The sequence below is a fragment of the Marmota marmota genome, unplaced genomic scaffold (genome assembly GCF_001458135.2).
Source record: "Marmota marmota marmota unplaced genomic scaffold, marMar, whole genome shotgun sequence".
In the NCBI taxonomy this organism is placed as follows: domain Eukaryota; kingdom Metazoa; phylum Chordata; class Mammalia; order Rodentia; family Sciuridae; genus Marmota; species Marmota marmota.
The window spans coordinates 1,070,076-1,086,305 of NW_026000256.1; the positions used below are offsets into that span (position 1 = coordinate 1,070,076).

The following is a 16,230-nucleotide window of genomic DNA, read 5'->3' on the forward strand; positions in this document are numbered from 1 at the left end:
CCAAGGGCTCCGCCCCACCCAGGCTCCGCCTGCGCGTCAGATCTCCGCCCTCCCTTGGCGGTGCGCTCACCTCTGGCGACCATAATAGGTTCCAACCGGATGTGACGTTTCTGAGAGCGGCGAGCCGTCAAGGGAGCAGTGGACTGACTGCTTCCTGAGTTACACCTGATTGTAACCGGGCACAGTGAATTACGGCTTTCTGTGGTCATCGCCGCCGGTGTGACTCATTTTAGTACTACTAAGGTCCGGTAGCTTTACAGAAAAGGAATAAAAAGAGATGGGCATGGTGGCGCACGCCTCTGATCCTGGTGGCTCCGGAGGCTGAGGCAGGAGGATCATGAGTTCAAAGCCAGCCTCAGTAACTTAACAAGGCCTTGTCCCTCAATAAAATGTAAAAAGGGCTAGGGATGTGGCTCAGTGGTTAAGCACCCCTGGGTTCAATCTCCAGTGCTAGATAAAAAAATGGGGCGGGGAGGTTGTATGTTTACAAACTTTGCTGGGACAACAAAAAATCAGTCTGCATTGTTCTAAAATTAACTTCTTTGGGCTGGGTGTGCATCACAGTGGTAGAGCGTTTGCCTAGTATGTATGAGGTCCTGGATTCCATCTCCAGTACCTCAGAAATAAATAAGTACAAAACAATAAAACGAACTTTTGTCATGGCTGTGATGGAGGCAGTGGTGCCTAAAGTACTCGCTCCTTGGAGGTGCAAAGTGTTGTAGTACCTTTTTTTCAAATAAACATGATTTTAAATTCATTTGTGTGGAAATTTATTTTAAAATGTATTTGGGGTTAGAAGTGTAGCTCAGTGGTAGAACACTTGCTTAGCCTGTCAGGCTCAGTTTGGATTCCCAGCACTGTAAAAAAGAATGTTGTATAGTTTAATATGTGTTTATGACATATAAGCAAATGTTCAAATGTTGGGCATGCATGCTTAAAGGGCTTTGATATATAAACCATTAAAAACATTTGCAGCTGTAATTCCAGGTTGTTCTTTAGCCATAGAGAACCAATAAGTACACCACTTCTGTGCATGTACTTGGCATCCTGGAACATTCATACTATCCCTCTCAAATGGTACTGTGGTGGCGGTGGGGGGTAGATTCCTGACAGAAGCAGGTGGTACTTGGAGCTAGGATACGTGAGATGGCTAGGCTGGAACAAGGATATCTAGTTCCAAAAGAGAAGTCATCTGGACTGAGAGACCGCTATAACAAATGATAGCAACGACCAGAACAAAATGAATGTACTTAAGATGGGAGATCCACCACTGTATTGTATTAAAGGGCCACAGTGCTGACTCTGAGAGGCAAGCTTAGCTCCTACTCTCCAGGTAGGGGCCTCCAGAAATATTTTGTGATAAGTAAGCATGCATAGAGGGCATATACAAGCATATGTACAAGTATATGACACAGGGATGTATGGTGACAGCTGTTGTTTTTGCCTATCTAGCATAAAGTCATAGAACTTATGTTTTCTCTGAAAGAACCATCCATTCTCCGCTTTCAGTTCAGTACACATGGTTTCAATGTGATAATCCCAACACTGGCTCCTGGGGCAGGCACATGCCCAGATGTAGCCAGTTAAAACCACTCATTTTTTTTGGCAGAATAAGCCCATAATCCAATCTAGACTAAGGAGTTAGTCCCTAGGTACTTGTACTGAAACTACTGGGAAGGTGGGAGGTCTTGTTTGCTGGTGTTACTACACTGGCACCTTTACTATTTCCCTCCCTCCCACTACCTGGGAAGACAGCATATTGGAAAAATGAAGCAAATACAGAAAAGCAGAGCCAAGGAATGGAAAGAACCCATGTCCTAGTGACATTATTGGAGCTAGAAGCACCCAAGGGTTTTGGGGCCCATTAAAGGAACAATAAATACCATCCTTCTTTTTTTTTCATACATCAGTTTCAGTTTGGATTCTGGCACTTGTAACTGAAGATGTCTGAACTGCTAAAGGGTTGACCTTGGGTAGGAGGAGCATGATATCCTGGCAAAAGATTGCAGGAAACTCATCCAGACTCTGCTCCCCACCATCAGCTTCCTGGCCCATGTTGGGCCAACTGGGGAATAAAGCGGGCCTGCTGTTTACATCTGTTACATGGGCAACACCCCACTGGGGCACAGCCTCAAGGAAGAAGGAACTATCACTCTGGCTCTCTCATGTGTTCCTATTCTGCAGCACAGTGGTTGGTCCTACACAGGCACTTCATGAATGTTTGGTGAACAAATGGACAAATGGAGGAAAATTGGACAATCACAGCACATTGGGAGGCAGAGTGAGGTCTGTACACTTCCCAGCCTTACACTGAGTACCCTCAGTGAGGTTCCGTTTCATCTTGGGCAAGCTACTAACCTGTGGAATTGTATACACCTAGCTTCTAACCTCTAGGCTCCATTGTAACTCTTTAAGCTCACAGGGTCCTTTACTTTTTTCTGTACAGTGAGGATAACGGCCAAATTTTGTAGGGTTTGCTTCAACATATAGGGAGTACAGGTGTGCAGATGAGACATTAGCCATGTATTGATTACTATAGAAGCCTGGTAAAGGGTACATTGGAGTTGATCATATTATTCTCTCTACTTTTGGAGATGTTTGAAATTTTCCATAGTAAGATATTTAAGAAATGAGCCAGGCATGGTGGACATGGATGTAATCCCAGTGACTTGGGAGGCTGAGGCAGTAGGATTGCAAGTTGTTAGAGGCCAGCCGCAGTGATTTAGCAAGACTCTGTCTCAGATTAAAGATAAAAGGGCTAGGATGTAGCTCAGTAGTAAAGCACCCCTGAGTTCAATCCCCAGACTGCAAATTTTTTTTCTAGAAATAAATACACCTTTGATACTGTAGTGGTGGGTACATGTCATTACACAATTTTGTCAAAACTCAGAATGTACAATGCCAAGAGTGGACCCTAATGTAAACCAATGTAGATTCATTGATTTTTAACAAATGGAGGATGGGGGGAGACACTATATTTTTTGCCTAGTTTTGCTGTGAACATAAAATAGCTCTAAAATGTTTCCTAGAAAAAGGGAATACACTATTATGAGCTTGGCATAGGCTCAGGGCTGGGCATTGGCTGCTACGAACATCATTTACATGCAGGCTGAGCCGTCCTCATTTCTCTGGTTTGATCTTTGCAGTTCTGGCATAAAAACTACTTTCTTCCTGGTGGGCCTTTTTTTCCTGGGCACTCCCATGCCTCTAACTTGATATCTATCTGCCCTTGACTTTCATTCTGAAGGTTTGCTTTGCACTCAGTACTTTCCCTGGGTCTGGAAGCACTTAATGCCTAGGAGTTGAAGGCTCAGAAAGCCTGTCTGCACAGCAGGATCCTAAGTCCATCACCCCCTAACACAGATACTTCAAGAATGCCTGACTGTCTTCTCAAATTACCACAATGTCCTGATTCCTCCCATCTGGGAAGTCCAAGCCACCCTTTCTTGTTTTTTGGAACTCAGAGTGCTTTTACACCCCTTATTTGGTATGTCAGCACCTTGACTGGTTTTAGTTATTTTACTTGTCCCTACAGGTGCATTGTGGGTGGGAAGAAGTTGGTGAGTTTCCTTGGGTCCCAGAAGACAGAACCATGTCTCCAGTTAAGGCTATGGGTGACACCAACTGGGGAAGTACTCTGCTTACCACTTGAGTCACATCTTAGCCACTGGGGGGGGGAGGCTGTCAATGGCAGGGGCCCTATAGAGAAAGGCTGTCTACTAAGGCTGTGGGGACAGGTTGGCTGAGTCTCTAGGACTTATTCCCTCCATGCACATAATACCACCCCTGACTCTCCACTGAGGACAACATCTGAATGCATTTCATTCCATTGGGGGCCATCAATTTATTAAGAGGTCATCTAGAAGGTGGGCCCTCTGACAAACCGCATACTGCCATGTACTGCATTAGGGGCTGTGACCAGGCTCTGGCTACCTCACTATCGAAGGCCAGTCTGCTCTAAGGGCCCCTCTCCTGCTGAGAGTGAGGTTAGAGGCAGGCAGGCATGTGAAAGTGCTTACTAGTTTTGGCTCACTGAAAGCAATCACACTGTAAGCAAGTTTGGACCACAATATAGTGAGTGTGTCTGGAAGGGAGAGGTTCTGGAAGATGCCCCAACCTGCCAAGTAGCTACTACAGTGAGAAGAATGGGCACCTAGAGCCTTTGCAGCCAGGGGCACTTGGGAATTGGGAAGGAGATGACATGAGTGGAAGAAAGGGCAAAGTGGGGGCTGACTGGGACCAGCTTTAGGAAAAGGAGATGGGTACCTGGGCTCCTATGAGAAAGTATGATGGGCCAGCTCCACAGTCCCCATCATCTCGGGGTCACTGCCTCAGAGCCCTGATGTGTTGGGGCTGGGGAGCCTCCTGCCTGGGCATGGGGCAAGACCTCGACTCTGTGTTGGCACCATGCAGACTCCCTCGGCCTGGTCCTGGTGATTGGCTGTGCTAGCTGGCCACACTTCTCCGCGGGATGCAGCCTTCCATCTCCAGCGCCTCAGGCCAGCCCTCATACTTGTTGGTGTGCTTACTGTTCTTCACATGCTGTGAGATGGAGGGAGCAAGAAGTCATGGTCTGGCCCTTAGGGACAGGGGACAGAAGTGGGCCAGGACTCTGGCCTTTGTGTTGTAGACCACCTGTGTGCTCTCCAGGCACTGGTTCCCTCCCTCTGCCCCAGGAAAAAATGACAACAGCTGTAATGACCTATTCCCTTGCAGGCAGGCAGCTTGGGGGTGAATTTCTGTGTACTTATATGGGCTTGGAGGGGAGATAATACGTGTGTACCCCACCATAAGGAGTTTTCAGAAGCTGTACTGAGAACAAGGCCATGGGGACATTTTTTTTCCCTTGGGGAAGGGGGCAGCTTGAGCTATCTTTTTGTTAGCCAGAGCCTTCTAGAAATTTGTGTCATAAAGATCAGACCTTGGGGCTGGGGCTATAGCTCAGTGGTAGAGCACTTGCCTATCATGTGTGAGAGTGCACTGAGTTTGATCCTCAGCACCACATAAAAATAAATAAAACAAACAAGGGTGTTCTGTCCATCTACAACTAAAAAAATATTTAAAAAAGAGCATATTTGGGGATGCTGTGGCTTTTTCTGGACTGAGAACCTCCCACAGATGAGGATGGTGACTGGGGCTCCTTCTCACCCAGCCCCAGCACAGGGCCTGACATGTGGACTCAGGAGGGCAGCAAGGGTGTATGGTGTGGATTGGGGATATTGGGTTTTGAGAGAATTAAGACAGTACTGAGCATCATGAAGGTGTTGGGAGGATGGTTTCCTAGCTATGAGTCTTGCCACTGTGCAAACTTTGCCATTTAAAGACCCTTTAGGGTGCAATGCACATAGGATAGGGAAGGTCAAAGTTACTGCTCCTCCTTGTTCAGTAGGCAAATGGGCCAGGACCACCCAGGGACAGATGGGGGACAGGGCTATTGTCTGTTTGCTTAGGGCCTAGCTGGAAAAAATTCAGGGTAGGCTGTGGTGTGAAGAGATGGGGTGGCCAGGCTTCCAGGGCTAGGAGGCAGAGGTGCTGAGTTCTCTGCTGTACCTGCTCAAAAGGGCTCTTGTTCTGCACACCCTTGGCCCCCACAAACACCCAGCTGTCGCGGAAAGCTAGCTCCTTGGCATTCCTGCTGCCCAGCTCACTGAAAAGCTTCCTGGTCTCTTCATTCATCCTAGCACACAGAAGAAGAAATGTGAGTTGTGAGCTGTCATTGTAGAGGGACAAGACTGAGATTGACCATGACACTCACTTACTTGGTGGCTGGGTCGTCATAGGATGCCACAAACACCAAGGTACCTTCATGTAGTGGCCGAATGAACTTCAACAGATCATTGACATCTGGAGGGTGGCAGAAGGCAGGACCCACTGAGCACCCCTTCTCCCACCAATCCTTGTTCTCTAACTGATAAAACCCAAGTAGGGATTGGCCCCTGGATGTGCCAATGTACAAAGGTATAGGGACAAATTGGTAAGGAAGCTGGGAACATCCTATTACAAAAAACATAGCCTCTGGACAGAGGTAATGATCTTTCCCCTCCTGCTGCCTTTTGGGAACCCAGGCAAGTGCTTGAAAAGCCCAAGCACATGGACACAGGGGAAACTCACCCAGTCATTTTTTTGTCAGTGAAGAAGTAGGAATCTTTGACAGCCACTCACCTCCAGCCCACATGTCGAAGGCACGGGCCTCAATGAGCTCACCGCTGACCCCTGCGTTGAGAGGAGGAAGGGAGTCTTCCTGGGTGAGCTGCCAGAGTCACTCCACTCTACCACCTTGGCCCTCAAAACACACTCAGAACACATTGGATGGGGAGGTGGCAACTGGGATTAGCCTTTCTGGAAGTTTTTCAAACATTCTCCTATTTATCCCCTTGTTGATAGTTGTAGCTCACTCAGAATTGTAGAGCCTCTGCCTGGCATTTGAGGCCCTCCAGGGGCTCCCATGAAGTGCCCTTCAAGTCCCTGGACCCTTCTAGTTCTTCAATGCTATCATGCTTTGGTTCATTGAGTCACACAGACCCCTTCCCAGACCTCCCTGAGAGTTCCTAGAGGGAAGGGTCAGGGAAAACACCCAGAAACCGCCTAGGGAGGAAATGCACAGAGTGCAGGTCATGGCATGGCTTCTACCTCTTTGGTCTCAACTCTGACCCCAGAGCATGGGGAACTCACCATTCACCAGGGCAATGTTCAGCCCACGGCCCACGTTGTCCTTGACACTGCTCATGAGCCTAAAGGGATGGAAGACTTCCAGTGGGCACATCTGCTCCATTCTTCCTTGCACAGCCCTCAGCCCTTGTGGAACCAGTCTCAATTCCACCAGCCCACTTCCCAAACCCCATGTATCCCAAGGAGCTCACATCTTGTCCTCGAGGCAGATCTTGGGTCCGATGACATTGGCAGCCCCACTGACCATGCGGAAGGCTAGGTGCTCCTCAGGACATGGCTGGGGCAGGCCACACTTGTACTTCCTGGCCCGTGGTTCTGAGCAGGGACAGCAGGTATGACCCATGGGCCTGGCCCTGGTGTCACCTAAGATCTGAGTGGGGAGGTCAGGACCAGCCATAGGGTCGAATAAGTGACCATATAGCAGGGAACTCAGTGGGGGTCATGGCTCAGGCTAAGGCCAGGGACACTTCATGGAAACTCTGTGTTCTGCTGGCAAGGTGACAGGGACTCAAGGAGGCTTTTCTGCGCTACTGGTGGGAGAAAAGAAAGGAGGTCAAGAGCCCTTACACAGCCAGGAACAAAGCAGGGGTGGAGAAAGTTAGGTTGGGGACCCAAATATATACACAGGGTACACAGCTAGACCAAAGTGGTAGAACTACAGCAGGTGAGGAAAGCATAGGGATCTGCTAGTTTGATTTCCATAGGGTGACGATGGGTGGGCAGCCTGTTATGGGTTGAGCTGTGTTCCCACACAAGACAAGTTGAAGCCCTGACTCCAAGTATCTCAGAATGTGGCCTTGTTTGGAAATAAGGTCTTTATAGATAAATTAGTTAAGATGAGATCATACTGGAGTAGGTTGAGTCCTGAATGCAACATGACTGGTGTCCTTATAAGGATAACAGACAAAGGCACAGTGAAGGAGGCAGCTGTATGACAATGGAGGCAGAGATTAGAGTGACATAGCCACAAGCCTTGTTGATAACTTGATTTCAGAGTTTTGGCTTCCAGAACTGTAAGAAAATACATTTCTGTTGTTTAAGCCACCAACTTTGTGATACTTTGTTATGGCAGCCCCAGGGAATTGATGTAGATTTTGGTACCAGGAAGGAGGGTGCTTATGTGGCAAATACCTAAACATGTGGAAATGGCTTTGGAGCTGGGTGGTGGGTATATGATGTAGAATTTTGAGGTGCATGGTAGAAAGGGCCTAGATTGCCTTTAAAAGATTGTTGGTAGAAATATGGACCATAAGCTGTGGGTGGTGTTACATGTCTGTAATCCCAGAGACTCAGGAGATTGAGGCAGAAGAAGCACAAGTTTGAGGCTAGCCTCAGCAATTCAGCAAGGTTCTAAGTAACTTAGCAAGACCCTGTCTCAAAATAAAAAAAATAAAAAAAGGCTGAGGATGTAGCTTAGTGGTAAAGTGCCCTGTTTTAAATCTCATCCCCCCCAAAAAAGAAAATGGATTATAAAGATGATTCTGATGAAGGCTCAAAAAGACAAGAGAGCTACAGAGAAAGCTTCTATTGTCTTAGAGAATGTATATGTTATCACAAACAAAATGTTGTTGGAACTATGAACATTAAAGGTACTTTTGGCCTGGGCATGGTGGTGCACGCCTATAATCCCAGCTATTGTGGAGGTTGCAATATGAGCATCATATGTTCTAGGCCAGCCTGGGAAACTTAGAGAGACCCTGTCTCAAAATAAAATTTAAGGACTGGGGTTGTGGCTCAGAAATACAGTGCTCGCCTAGCACATGCGAGGTGCTGGGTTTGATCCGCAGCACCACATAAAAATAAATAAATAAAATAAAGGTATTGGGTCTAATCAGAATAAATAAATAAAATAAAACTTAAAAAAGAGCTGGGGATGTGGCTTAGTGGTAGAATGTTTGCCTAGCATGTGTGAGGCCCTGGGTTCAATCCCCAGCTCTAAAATTAAAAAAAAAAAAAATGTGCTTTTGGTGAAATCTCAGAGGGAAATAAGGAACATATCACTAAGCATTAGAGGAAAGGCCATCCTTCTCATAAAGTGGCAAAGAACTTGGCTGTCTTGTGGTCTAATGTCTTGTGGAAAGGAGAACTTAAGTGTTGAACTTGGATATTTAGCTGAAGTGATTTCTAACAAAGTTGAAGGTGTGGCATGGTTTCTACTTGCTGCTTACAGTGAAGTGTGAGAGCAGAGAGAGAAATTGAGGAAAGAATTGTAAACCATGAAGGAACCAGAATATAAAGATTTGGGATATCAGCCTAACCATATTGCAAAATGAGAAAGCATCCTCTAGAGAGAATACTAAGGGTGTGTGGCTGGCCAAGCATTTGCTTAAGAGATGAGGTGGGCAGCCTGTGGGTACACTCCATCCTTTCAGAAATCTGGACTTGAAATGTGGTTATCTAGGTAGGATCTGTGGAGAACTCTCATCTTATAACTTGGACCCTCATGAATTGTACAAGAGACCAAAAATGGTTTTGTTAGTATTTTATACCAGCAGAAATACTGACAGTCTGAACTGAAAGGGACAGGTGATTCTGAAGACAGACCTGGGGATGCAGAGGCCAGAGAGGGTACAGAACCAGACAGTGAGAAAATGTCTTGTTCCAGAGGAGAGGGTCACCCCAGCAGGCCCAGAGAGTAGAGCATCAGACCATAGAGAATTCTTAGGCCTTGAAACCTTGCCTGCTGGGTTTGGGGTCTTCTTGGGATCAGTGATTCTTATTTTTTCCTCAAAATTATTCTTTTTGGAATAGGAATGTTTACTGTAAACCTGTCCCACCACTGCTTTCTAGCAGCAGGTAAGTTGTTTACTAGGTTCACAGCACAGCTGGCTGTGATAGCTAGTTTGGGGAGGGAGCGATGGAGAGCAGAAATGCTGGGGGACTAGGGGAAGCAGGGGTGTTACAAAGGCAGTTTGAGGGGCAGGAAGAGGGGAGAAGCTGAGAGGTAACAGGAACCTTACCTGCAGTCACAGAGCTTTCTGGGCCTGTGGGTACAGAGAATTGTTTTTGTTAGCATGGAGGCCTCCAAGAGCCTACAGCAGGGCAGTGAGGCTCAGGGGCAAGGGACTAAGCCAGGTTGCCCTTGGCATGCTCTCTGCTTATGCCTAAGTGATATTCATATGCAAAACTTAACACCATTTCTGCTCCAGAAAGAGGGTGAACTGGAATTGTAAAGAATGGTCAGGTGATGTATCACCAGTCACCTTCCCCATCTCAGAGCCCAGCAGACAGCCTGTAGGCATCAACCAGGGTGTCATTCCCAACTTTTAGTGGAAGCTTTCTCATCCCTTACTCTGAATTTACTAACTCCACTGGACACATGGCTATAATTAGTGGGTGTTGCTTTTCTAGCTGAAGCAGCCAGAGGCACCCTGCGGGGGAGGGGTGGAGAACCCAAGTTGCCTGCATCCCACCCTGGGCATCTGTCCCAAGACCAGGAGGCCACCCTGGGGACCTCTGCAGCGAAGCAAGGGACGGTCCCACACTCACTGTTGAAGAGTTGCTGGATGCGAGGAAATCCACTGCCAGGCCCACCCAGGAGGATGCTGACTATGATCCAGGTAAGACCCACAGTGACAACTAGGGCCACGATGCGGAGCGGGCCTGGAGGCGGGACAGACACGGGGCAGGCCTACCTCAGATGCTGGTGACCTCTGGAACCATCCCATGACCCCTCATGATGAGATCTCCCCTTCTGCTTGGGAAGAAGTGACCAGAGGATGGGGGGTTGGGAACTGACCCCATCCAGCAGGCCCAAGAGGGAAACTCAAATTCCCTGGCAGGTGGACGGACGAAACTGATTTCAAACTTCCAGGCTTCCCTGGAAAGGTTTCCTTGGAAGGTTTGAAGGGGCTTTTCAGAATTCAAGTGTTCCAGAGGACTCCAAGGATTCTCTTCTAGGACCTTCCTCAGCTTCCTGCCTTTGAGACCACCAATGGATACCTTTGAGACGACCAAGGCCACCCCTTTTCTTGTTCGCGGGTGTGTGTGTGTGTGTGTGTGTGTGTGTGTATGAGAGAGATGCTGAGGATCAAACCCAGAGATTGTACATGCTAGGCCAGAGCTGTGCCACTGAGCCACATGTCTAGCCTCTTTCCTCCTATTCTGATGGAGGGTCCTTATGCCTTTTGACGACCAGTCCCTTCACTAGCTGCAAACTGGATCCTTGTTTCCCTTCCCTTCTCAGATTTCTTGTAATAGGGATCTTTATCCTCACCCTCCCACATTTCAATATTGCTAATTTTAAGACTGAAAGAAGAAAAAGCTCTCCTTCAAAACCCCATCCTCATGCTATTTACCCTTGCCTTCCTTTTCTCCATCAAACTTTACTTAGGTTTTTTTTTTTTTTTTAAATATTTATTTATTTATTTTTGTTTTCGGCGGACACAACATCTTTGTTTGTATGTGGTGCTGAGGATTGAACCCGGGCCGCACACATGCCAGGCGAGCGCACTACCTCTTGAGCCACATCCCCAGCCCATTTTTTTTTTTTTTAATGTGGTGCTGGGGATCACACTCAGTGCATCACATGTGATAGGCAAGTGCTGTACCACTGAGCCACAACCTCAGCCCTCCCCATCAAACTAAGTCAACTATAGGAGCTGGGGATGTAGCACAGTTGTAGATTGCTTACCTAACATGTGTGAGGCCCTAGGTTCAATTACAGTCCCCCCACCCAAAAGTCAACTACAGTCTGCCTTTCCATCATCCTACTTCCCACACTCTCCACAGCCTGCTCCAATTTGGCCTTGCACCATCCCAACCAAATATCTGGTAGCCAAGGCCACCCATAAATAACTGTCATGATGTCATGCCCCCAGTCATCTATTGGCTTTGATCTTCCTTGACCTGTTAGTGGACTACTCATGCTCTCCTGATGAAAACAATTCCCCGCTGGCTTCCAGGAAAGCAGTCTCCTGACCTATATGCTGCTTTTTCTCCTTGATTAGATGATCTTCCTCTACCTCCCCTTAAGCTGGACAGAAAGGCTGAGTGGTAGACTGCTGGTGTAGAATGGATGAGGCCCTGATCCAGGTAAGACCCACAGTGACAAGTAGGTCACTGAGAAAGGGGGAGGGTGGAGAAAACTGGACAGAGGCAGCCTTCTGTACCAGGCTGCCTTCTTATCTGTATCTGTATTTTCTTTTTTGGTGATTTTATCTACAGCCAGGTGTTGAATTAACAATATGTAATGATGACTTCTTGTTGTCTACCTCCAACCCTGAGCTCTGTTGTATCTCCACCCTCCCAGTCCCTTCCTCACTACCCAGATCCAGTTGGTAAGTACATCAAGCTGTGACCTTAGCAGATCTGAACTCCAGTTCTTAGTTTCCACTTTCCATCTTATCCCAGCCTATCCTTCCATAAGGCATCTTTATCTTAGTTGTGCAGCTGATACCAGAGCTGTCATTTGGGTTCATATCCAACCGTACAGGCAGCTTTGTCAGTTTTTGTTTAAGAGTAGACCTCTCCATCGGTACGCTGCACTCATCTGCACCCCGCTGCCATGCTCTCTGGAGCCTCTGTCACAACTCATTTCCCAAAAAGCAGTCGGCTTGTTATCTGAGTTGGGTGAAATTTATATAATCCTTTATCTTATAGTTTGGGAAGCTGAAGTCCTCAGGTGAGGCTTTTTCTCAAGGTTACCGAATAAGTGTTCGTTCACAGTCCTCCATTTTCTCAACCAACCCCAGTGGTTCACCCGGACCCTTCCTGACACAGATGTCGGGACACCTGGGCCTTCCTCCCGTTCGCCGTGGAAGCCACCCACCTGCCAACCTCATGTCCACTTCTCCCGCTGGGTTGGGACCGCCGGCAGGTGCACTGTTTGGGGACAGTGCGCTCTGGGGGGAACAAAGGAGAAGAGCAGGTTTGGGCAGGGGCCAGGGGCAAGTCTGTCCCGGGCCTCTGCTGGGGGGCAACACAATCGGTGTTATGTTGTTTCTCAAACCAGTCCCGAACGTGTCCAGGAGGGGCATCGGGAACCCGCTGGCAAACAGAAGCCTCCGGGACTGGGGCGCAGAAGTGGGTGTCTCGGACTCAGGTCACTCCCGAGAGAAACTCGGGGCTAAGGCCATTCCTCCCGAGGCTGAGACGGAGACCGGGCTGGCCGGGGACTTGCCTGGCCGTGGGAAGACGTGGGCCCGGTCAGGGAATGCCCCGTTGGGCCGGTGCCCGGCTCTACTCGGGGAGGAGAAGAAGCTGCGCAGAGGAACCCGGCAGGCCTGGCAATGGCGGCCGGGGGAGGGGCCAGAGCTCGCAGGCACCGCCCGCCAGGGGCCGTGCCACGAGGGAGCCGCAGCCCCGCGCAAGCTCCACCTCCAAAGCCGCCAAGTGGGAGGAACTGGTGTCTACCCCGCCCCCTCTATGCTGACAGCCTCAAGGAACAAACAGAGGGGAGCGCTAGCGCACCAACTCAGAAAGGTCTGCTCCTCCAGCCTGAACTCTCTGTCCTCAACTGCGCCCTGATCATTACCGCACTGGGAGGGCTGGGAGTACTCTGTCAGCTGTTCCCATATGTCTGGAAGACAGCAGCTGGGCAGAATCAAAACAATATCCCTAACCTTTGACCCGGTGGTCAAACTTAAGGACCTCCTTCCTTAGGAAATAATCCAAAATACAATTTATAGAACCAGGCATGACGCTACTCTGGTTAGAATCCAGTAGATTCTAGTTTGACATACACAACACACTCTCATACACACTTCTCGCAAACATGATCAAAGTGATCTATTTTAGCAGTCAGTCTTCTGTGATGGTCCTGGATTTGTATTTGGGTTTTGTCACCAAATTTGGTGGCCTCTCATATTTCTCTGGTACCAAACATTGGGCCTTATGGTATCCTCAGTGGGGCCCAGTACAAGTAGCTGTCAGTTATGTACATCCCTGAACCAACAACAAGGCCCAAGTTCCTAGATAATAGTGTTTATACCTTGCCTGCAGCACACAAGGAAAAGTTGATTTAATGAGTCCTCTGAGGGTCCAGACACAACTCCCTCCTTCCATAGAGACACCACACAAGTGATATGCATTGAAGGACAGCCTGCAGGAGTCCCTTATTTTCTCTGGGACTTCTTTTTGGTGTTAGGGATTAAACCGAGGACCTATATAAGTTGCTAAGCATATACTCTACCACAGAGCAGCAACCCAAACCCTAGGACTGTTTCCTGATGTGCATACAGAAAGAGGTTACACTTGAACCCCACAGCTCTTCACCCTATCCACCCTGCTTGGTGCTGACCATTGTGCTACATAGAACACATACGCCCTGTCCATATTCCAGCTTTTCCTGTTGGGAATCTTCAATCCCCATGAAGGTTGACAGACTGAGGGACACTGTCATTTATCATTCAAAGTCAGCATTTGGCTCAAGACAGTTCCAACAGTTCTTAAATAGCACACAACACAAAATGGGAGTGGGAAGGCTGTGACAGGTGTCTCTAGACCTGTTAGGTGTTCTTTTCACAATTTTATGCAGAAGAAAAAAAGTATGCAAACAATTGAATAAAGTTTTGGGGATACCTGCTTAGGAGAACATAAAATGGATATAAACTTAAAGAGAAAGGGCTGAAGCCTCCACCAAAGAGAGCAGAGACTGAGTCCTCAACAAACAGAATTTTTTTCAGTTGTTGCCCAATAGGATGTCAGCAATTCTGAGGCTTGGGAAGAGGAGAATGTCATTGAGGGTACAATTAGAAAAAAGGAAGTTTGGACTGACAAATACCATAGGATAATAAGTGTACAGAAGCATAAAATAATACTATATATATTTGTATTGGAATTAAATATATATAACATAACATTTGACAATTTAAATATTCAATTATACTTTTTGTTGTTAGTGCTGGGGACCAAGCCTTGTGTATGCTAAGCATATGCTATATACCACTGGGCTATACCCCCATACCTTAGTTATTTTATTCTTTATTTTTGGGTACTGGGGATTGAATCCAGTGGTACTCTACCATTGAGGTACATCCCCACCTCTTTATGTTTTACTTTGAGATAGGGCCTCCCAGGCCTTGCCCATGCTGGCCTCAAATTTGTGAATTGCCTACCTCAGCCTCCCCAATCACTGGGATTACAGGCATGCACCACTGTGAACAACTGTAATGTCCTAATTCTTTATTTTTTTCATTTTGAAGTAATTATACACTTATAGAAGTTGCAAAAACGGTGCTCTTGTAGCTCCAGCTTTCCTCAGTGGTGATATATATAGCTGTAGTACAGTATCACAACCAGGAAAAACACATTGGCACATTACTGTTGACTAGAAAATAGACTTTTTTTTTAAATACTACTGAGGATTGAATCAAGAGCATTCTTCCACTAAACTACATCTCCAGCCCTTTTTTTAAAGTTATACATGTACACAATATCTTTATTTTGTTTATTTATTTTTATGTGGTGCTGAAGATCAAACCCAGGGCCTCACACATGCGAGGCAAGTGCTCTACTGCTGAGCCACAACCCCAGCCCTCCAGCCCTTTTATTTCTCCTCCTCCCCATCTTCATTTTTGGTACTACGGATTGACTGGGTCTTACTAAATTGCTAGGGTCTCCCTCACTTGCTGAGGCTGGCCTTGAACTTGTGATCCTCCTACCTCAGTGTAGGAGGGATCATTGGTGTGCATCACCATGTCCAGCTAATTATTATTACTTTGGGGTACTGGGATTGAACTCAGGGACACTTTACACTGAGCCAAATCCCCAGTCCTATCTTTTATTTTATGTTAAGATAGGGTCTTTTTCTAAAAAAAAATTTTATAACTTAATTTTATTTGTTTTTTTTTAATGTGGTGCTCAGGATCAAACCCTGTGTGCCTCAGCTGTGCTAGGCAAGGGCTCTACCATTGAGCCCCAGCCCCAGCCCCAGGGATGGGGTCTTTGTAACATGCTGAGGCTGGCCTCGAGTTTGTAACCCTCCTGCTTCAGCCTCCCAAATTGCAGGAATTACAGCTGTGCACTACTGTACATAGCACAGTAGACTACTTGTCCAGCATGTGCAAAGGCACTGGGTTAAAGTCCCAGCCCTGCAAAAAACAAAAACATCGGAAACGGATTTAAGTCTGTGTTCTAAGCCTGGTTCACTGATGTACACCTGCAATCTCATTTGTTTGGGTAGCTGAAGCAGGAGAATCACAAGTTTGAGATCAACCTGCACAATTTAATGAGACCTTGTCTCAAAATTTAAAAATAAAAGAGGTGGGGATATAGTTCAGTGGAAAAGCCCTTAATCTCCAGTGCTTTTCCACTGAGCTATATCCCCATCTCCAAAATAATAGTAATAATATAATAATAATAATAATAATAATAATAATAATAATAGTAGTAGTAGTAGTAGTAGTAGTATTTGTAGGAATAATTTTTTTTTTTTACAAAGAAAAAAGTTTTATTTTGGTTCACAGTTTTGGAAGTTTTAATCCATGATCAGTTGACCTCATTGGTTTGGGCTTGTGATGAGGCAGCACATCCTGGTGATAGCACATAGCCAAGAAAAAGAGGAGGATAGGACTGAGTCCCTCAATCCCTTTCAATGAACCGCCCCTAGGTTCCACCTCC

General features: G+C 47.0%; 1 protein-coding gene across 5 annotated transcripts; it reads right to left on the reverse strand.

Moving 5' to 3' along the window:
• Positions 1-3,824: 3,824 nt before the first annotated feature.
• On the reverse strand, positions 3,825-12,943 carry Fam3a (FAM3 metabolism regulating signaling molecule A). 5 transcript variants are annotated; one of them, XM_015506979.2, is made up of 10 exons: positions 12,791-12,943; positions 12,440-12,512; positions 10,159-10,272; positions 9,630-9,653; positions 6,861-6,984; positions 6,673-6,731; positions 6,163-6,213; positions 5,760-5,844; positions 5,551-5,677; positions 3,825-4,542 (listed from the first exon to the last, which is right to left on the reverse strand). In XM_015506979.2, exons 2-10 carry the CDS (start codon positions 12,450-12,452, stop codon positions 4,447-4,449), a joined length of 693 nt encoding a protein of 230 aa, XP_015362465.1. In that variant the 5' UTR covers positions 12,453-12,512; positions 12,791-12,943; the 3' UTR covers positions 3,825-4,446. The 5 variants fall into 5 exon arrangements, with proteins under 5 accessions (XP_015362465.1, XP_048652726.1, XP_015362466.1 ...); XM_048796769.1 differs by having other exon boundaries at positions 6,163-6,237; XM_015506980.2 differs by lacking the exon at positions 12,791-12,943 and having other exon boundaries at positions 6,861-7,039; positions 12,440-12,518.
• Positions 12,944-16,230: the final 3,287 nt, after the last annotated feature.

Coding starts and splice junctions, on each gene's coding strand:
- Fam3a (XM_048796769.1), bottom strand. Junction 9,654..10,158: donor CATCCAGCAACTCTTCAACA/GTGAGTGTGGGA, acceptor CTGTACCCACAG/GCCCAGAAAGCTCTGTGACT. Junction 5,678..5,759: donor TATGACGACCCAGCCACCAA/GTAAGTGAGTGT, acceptor TCTGTGTGCTAG/GATGAATGAAGAGACCAGGA.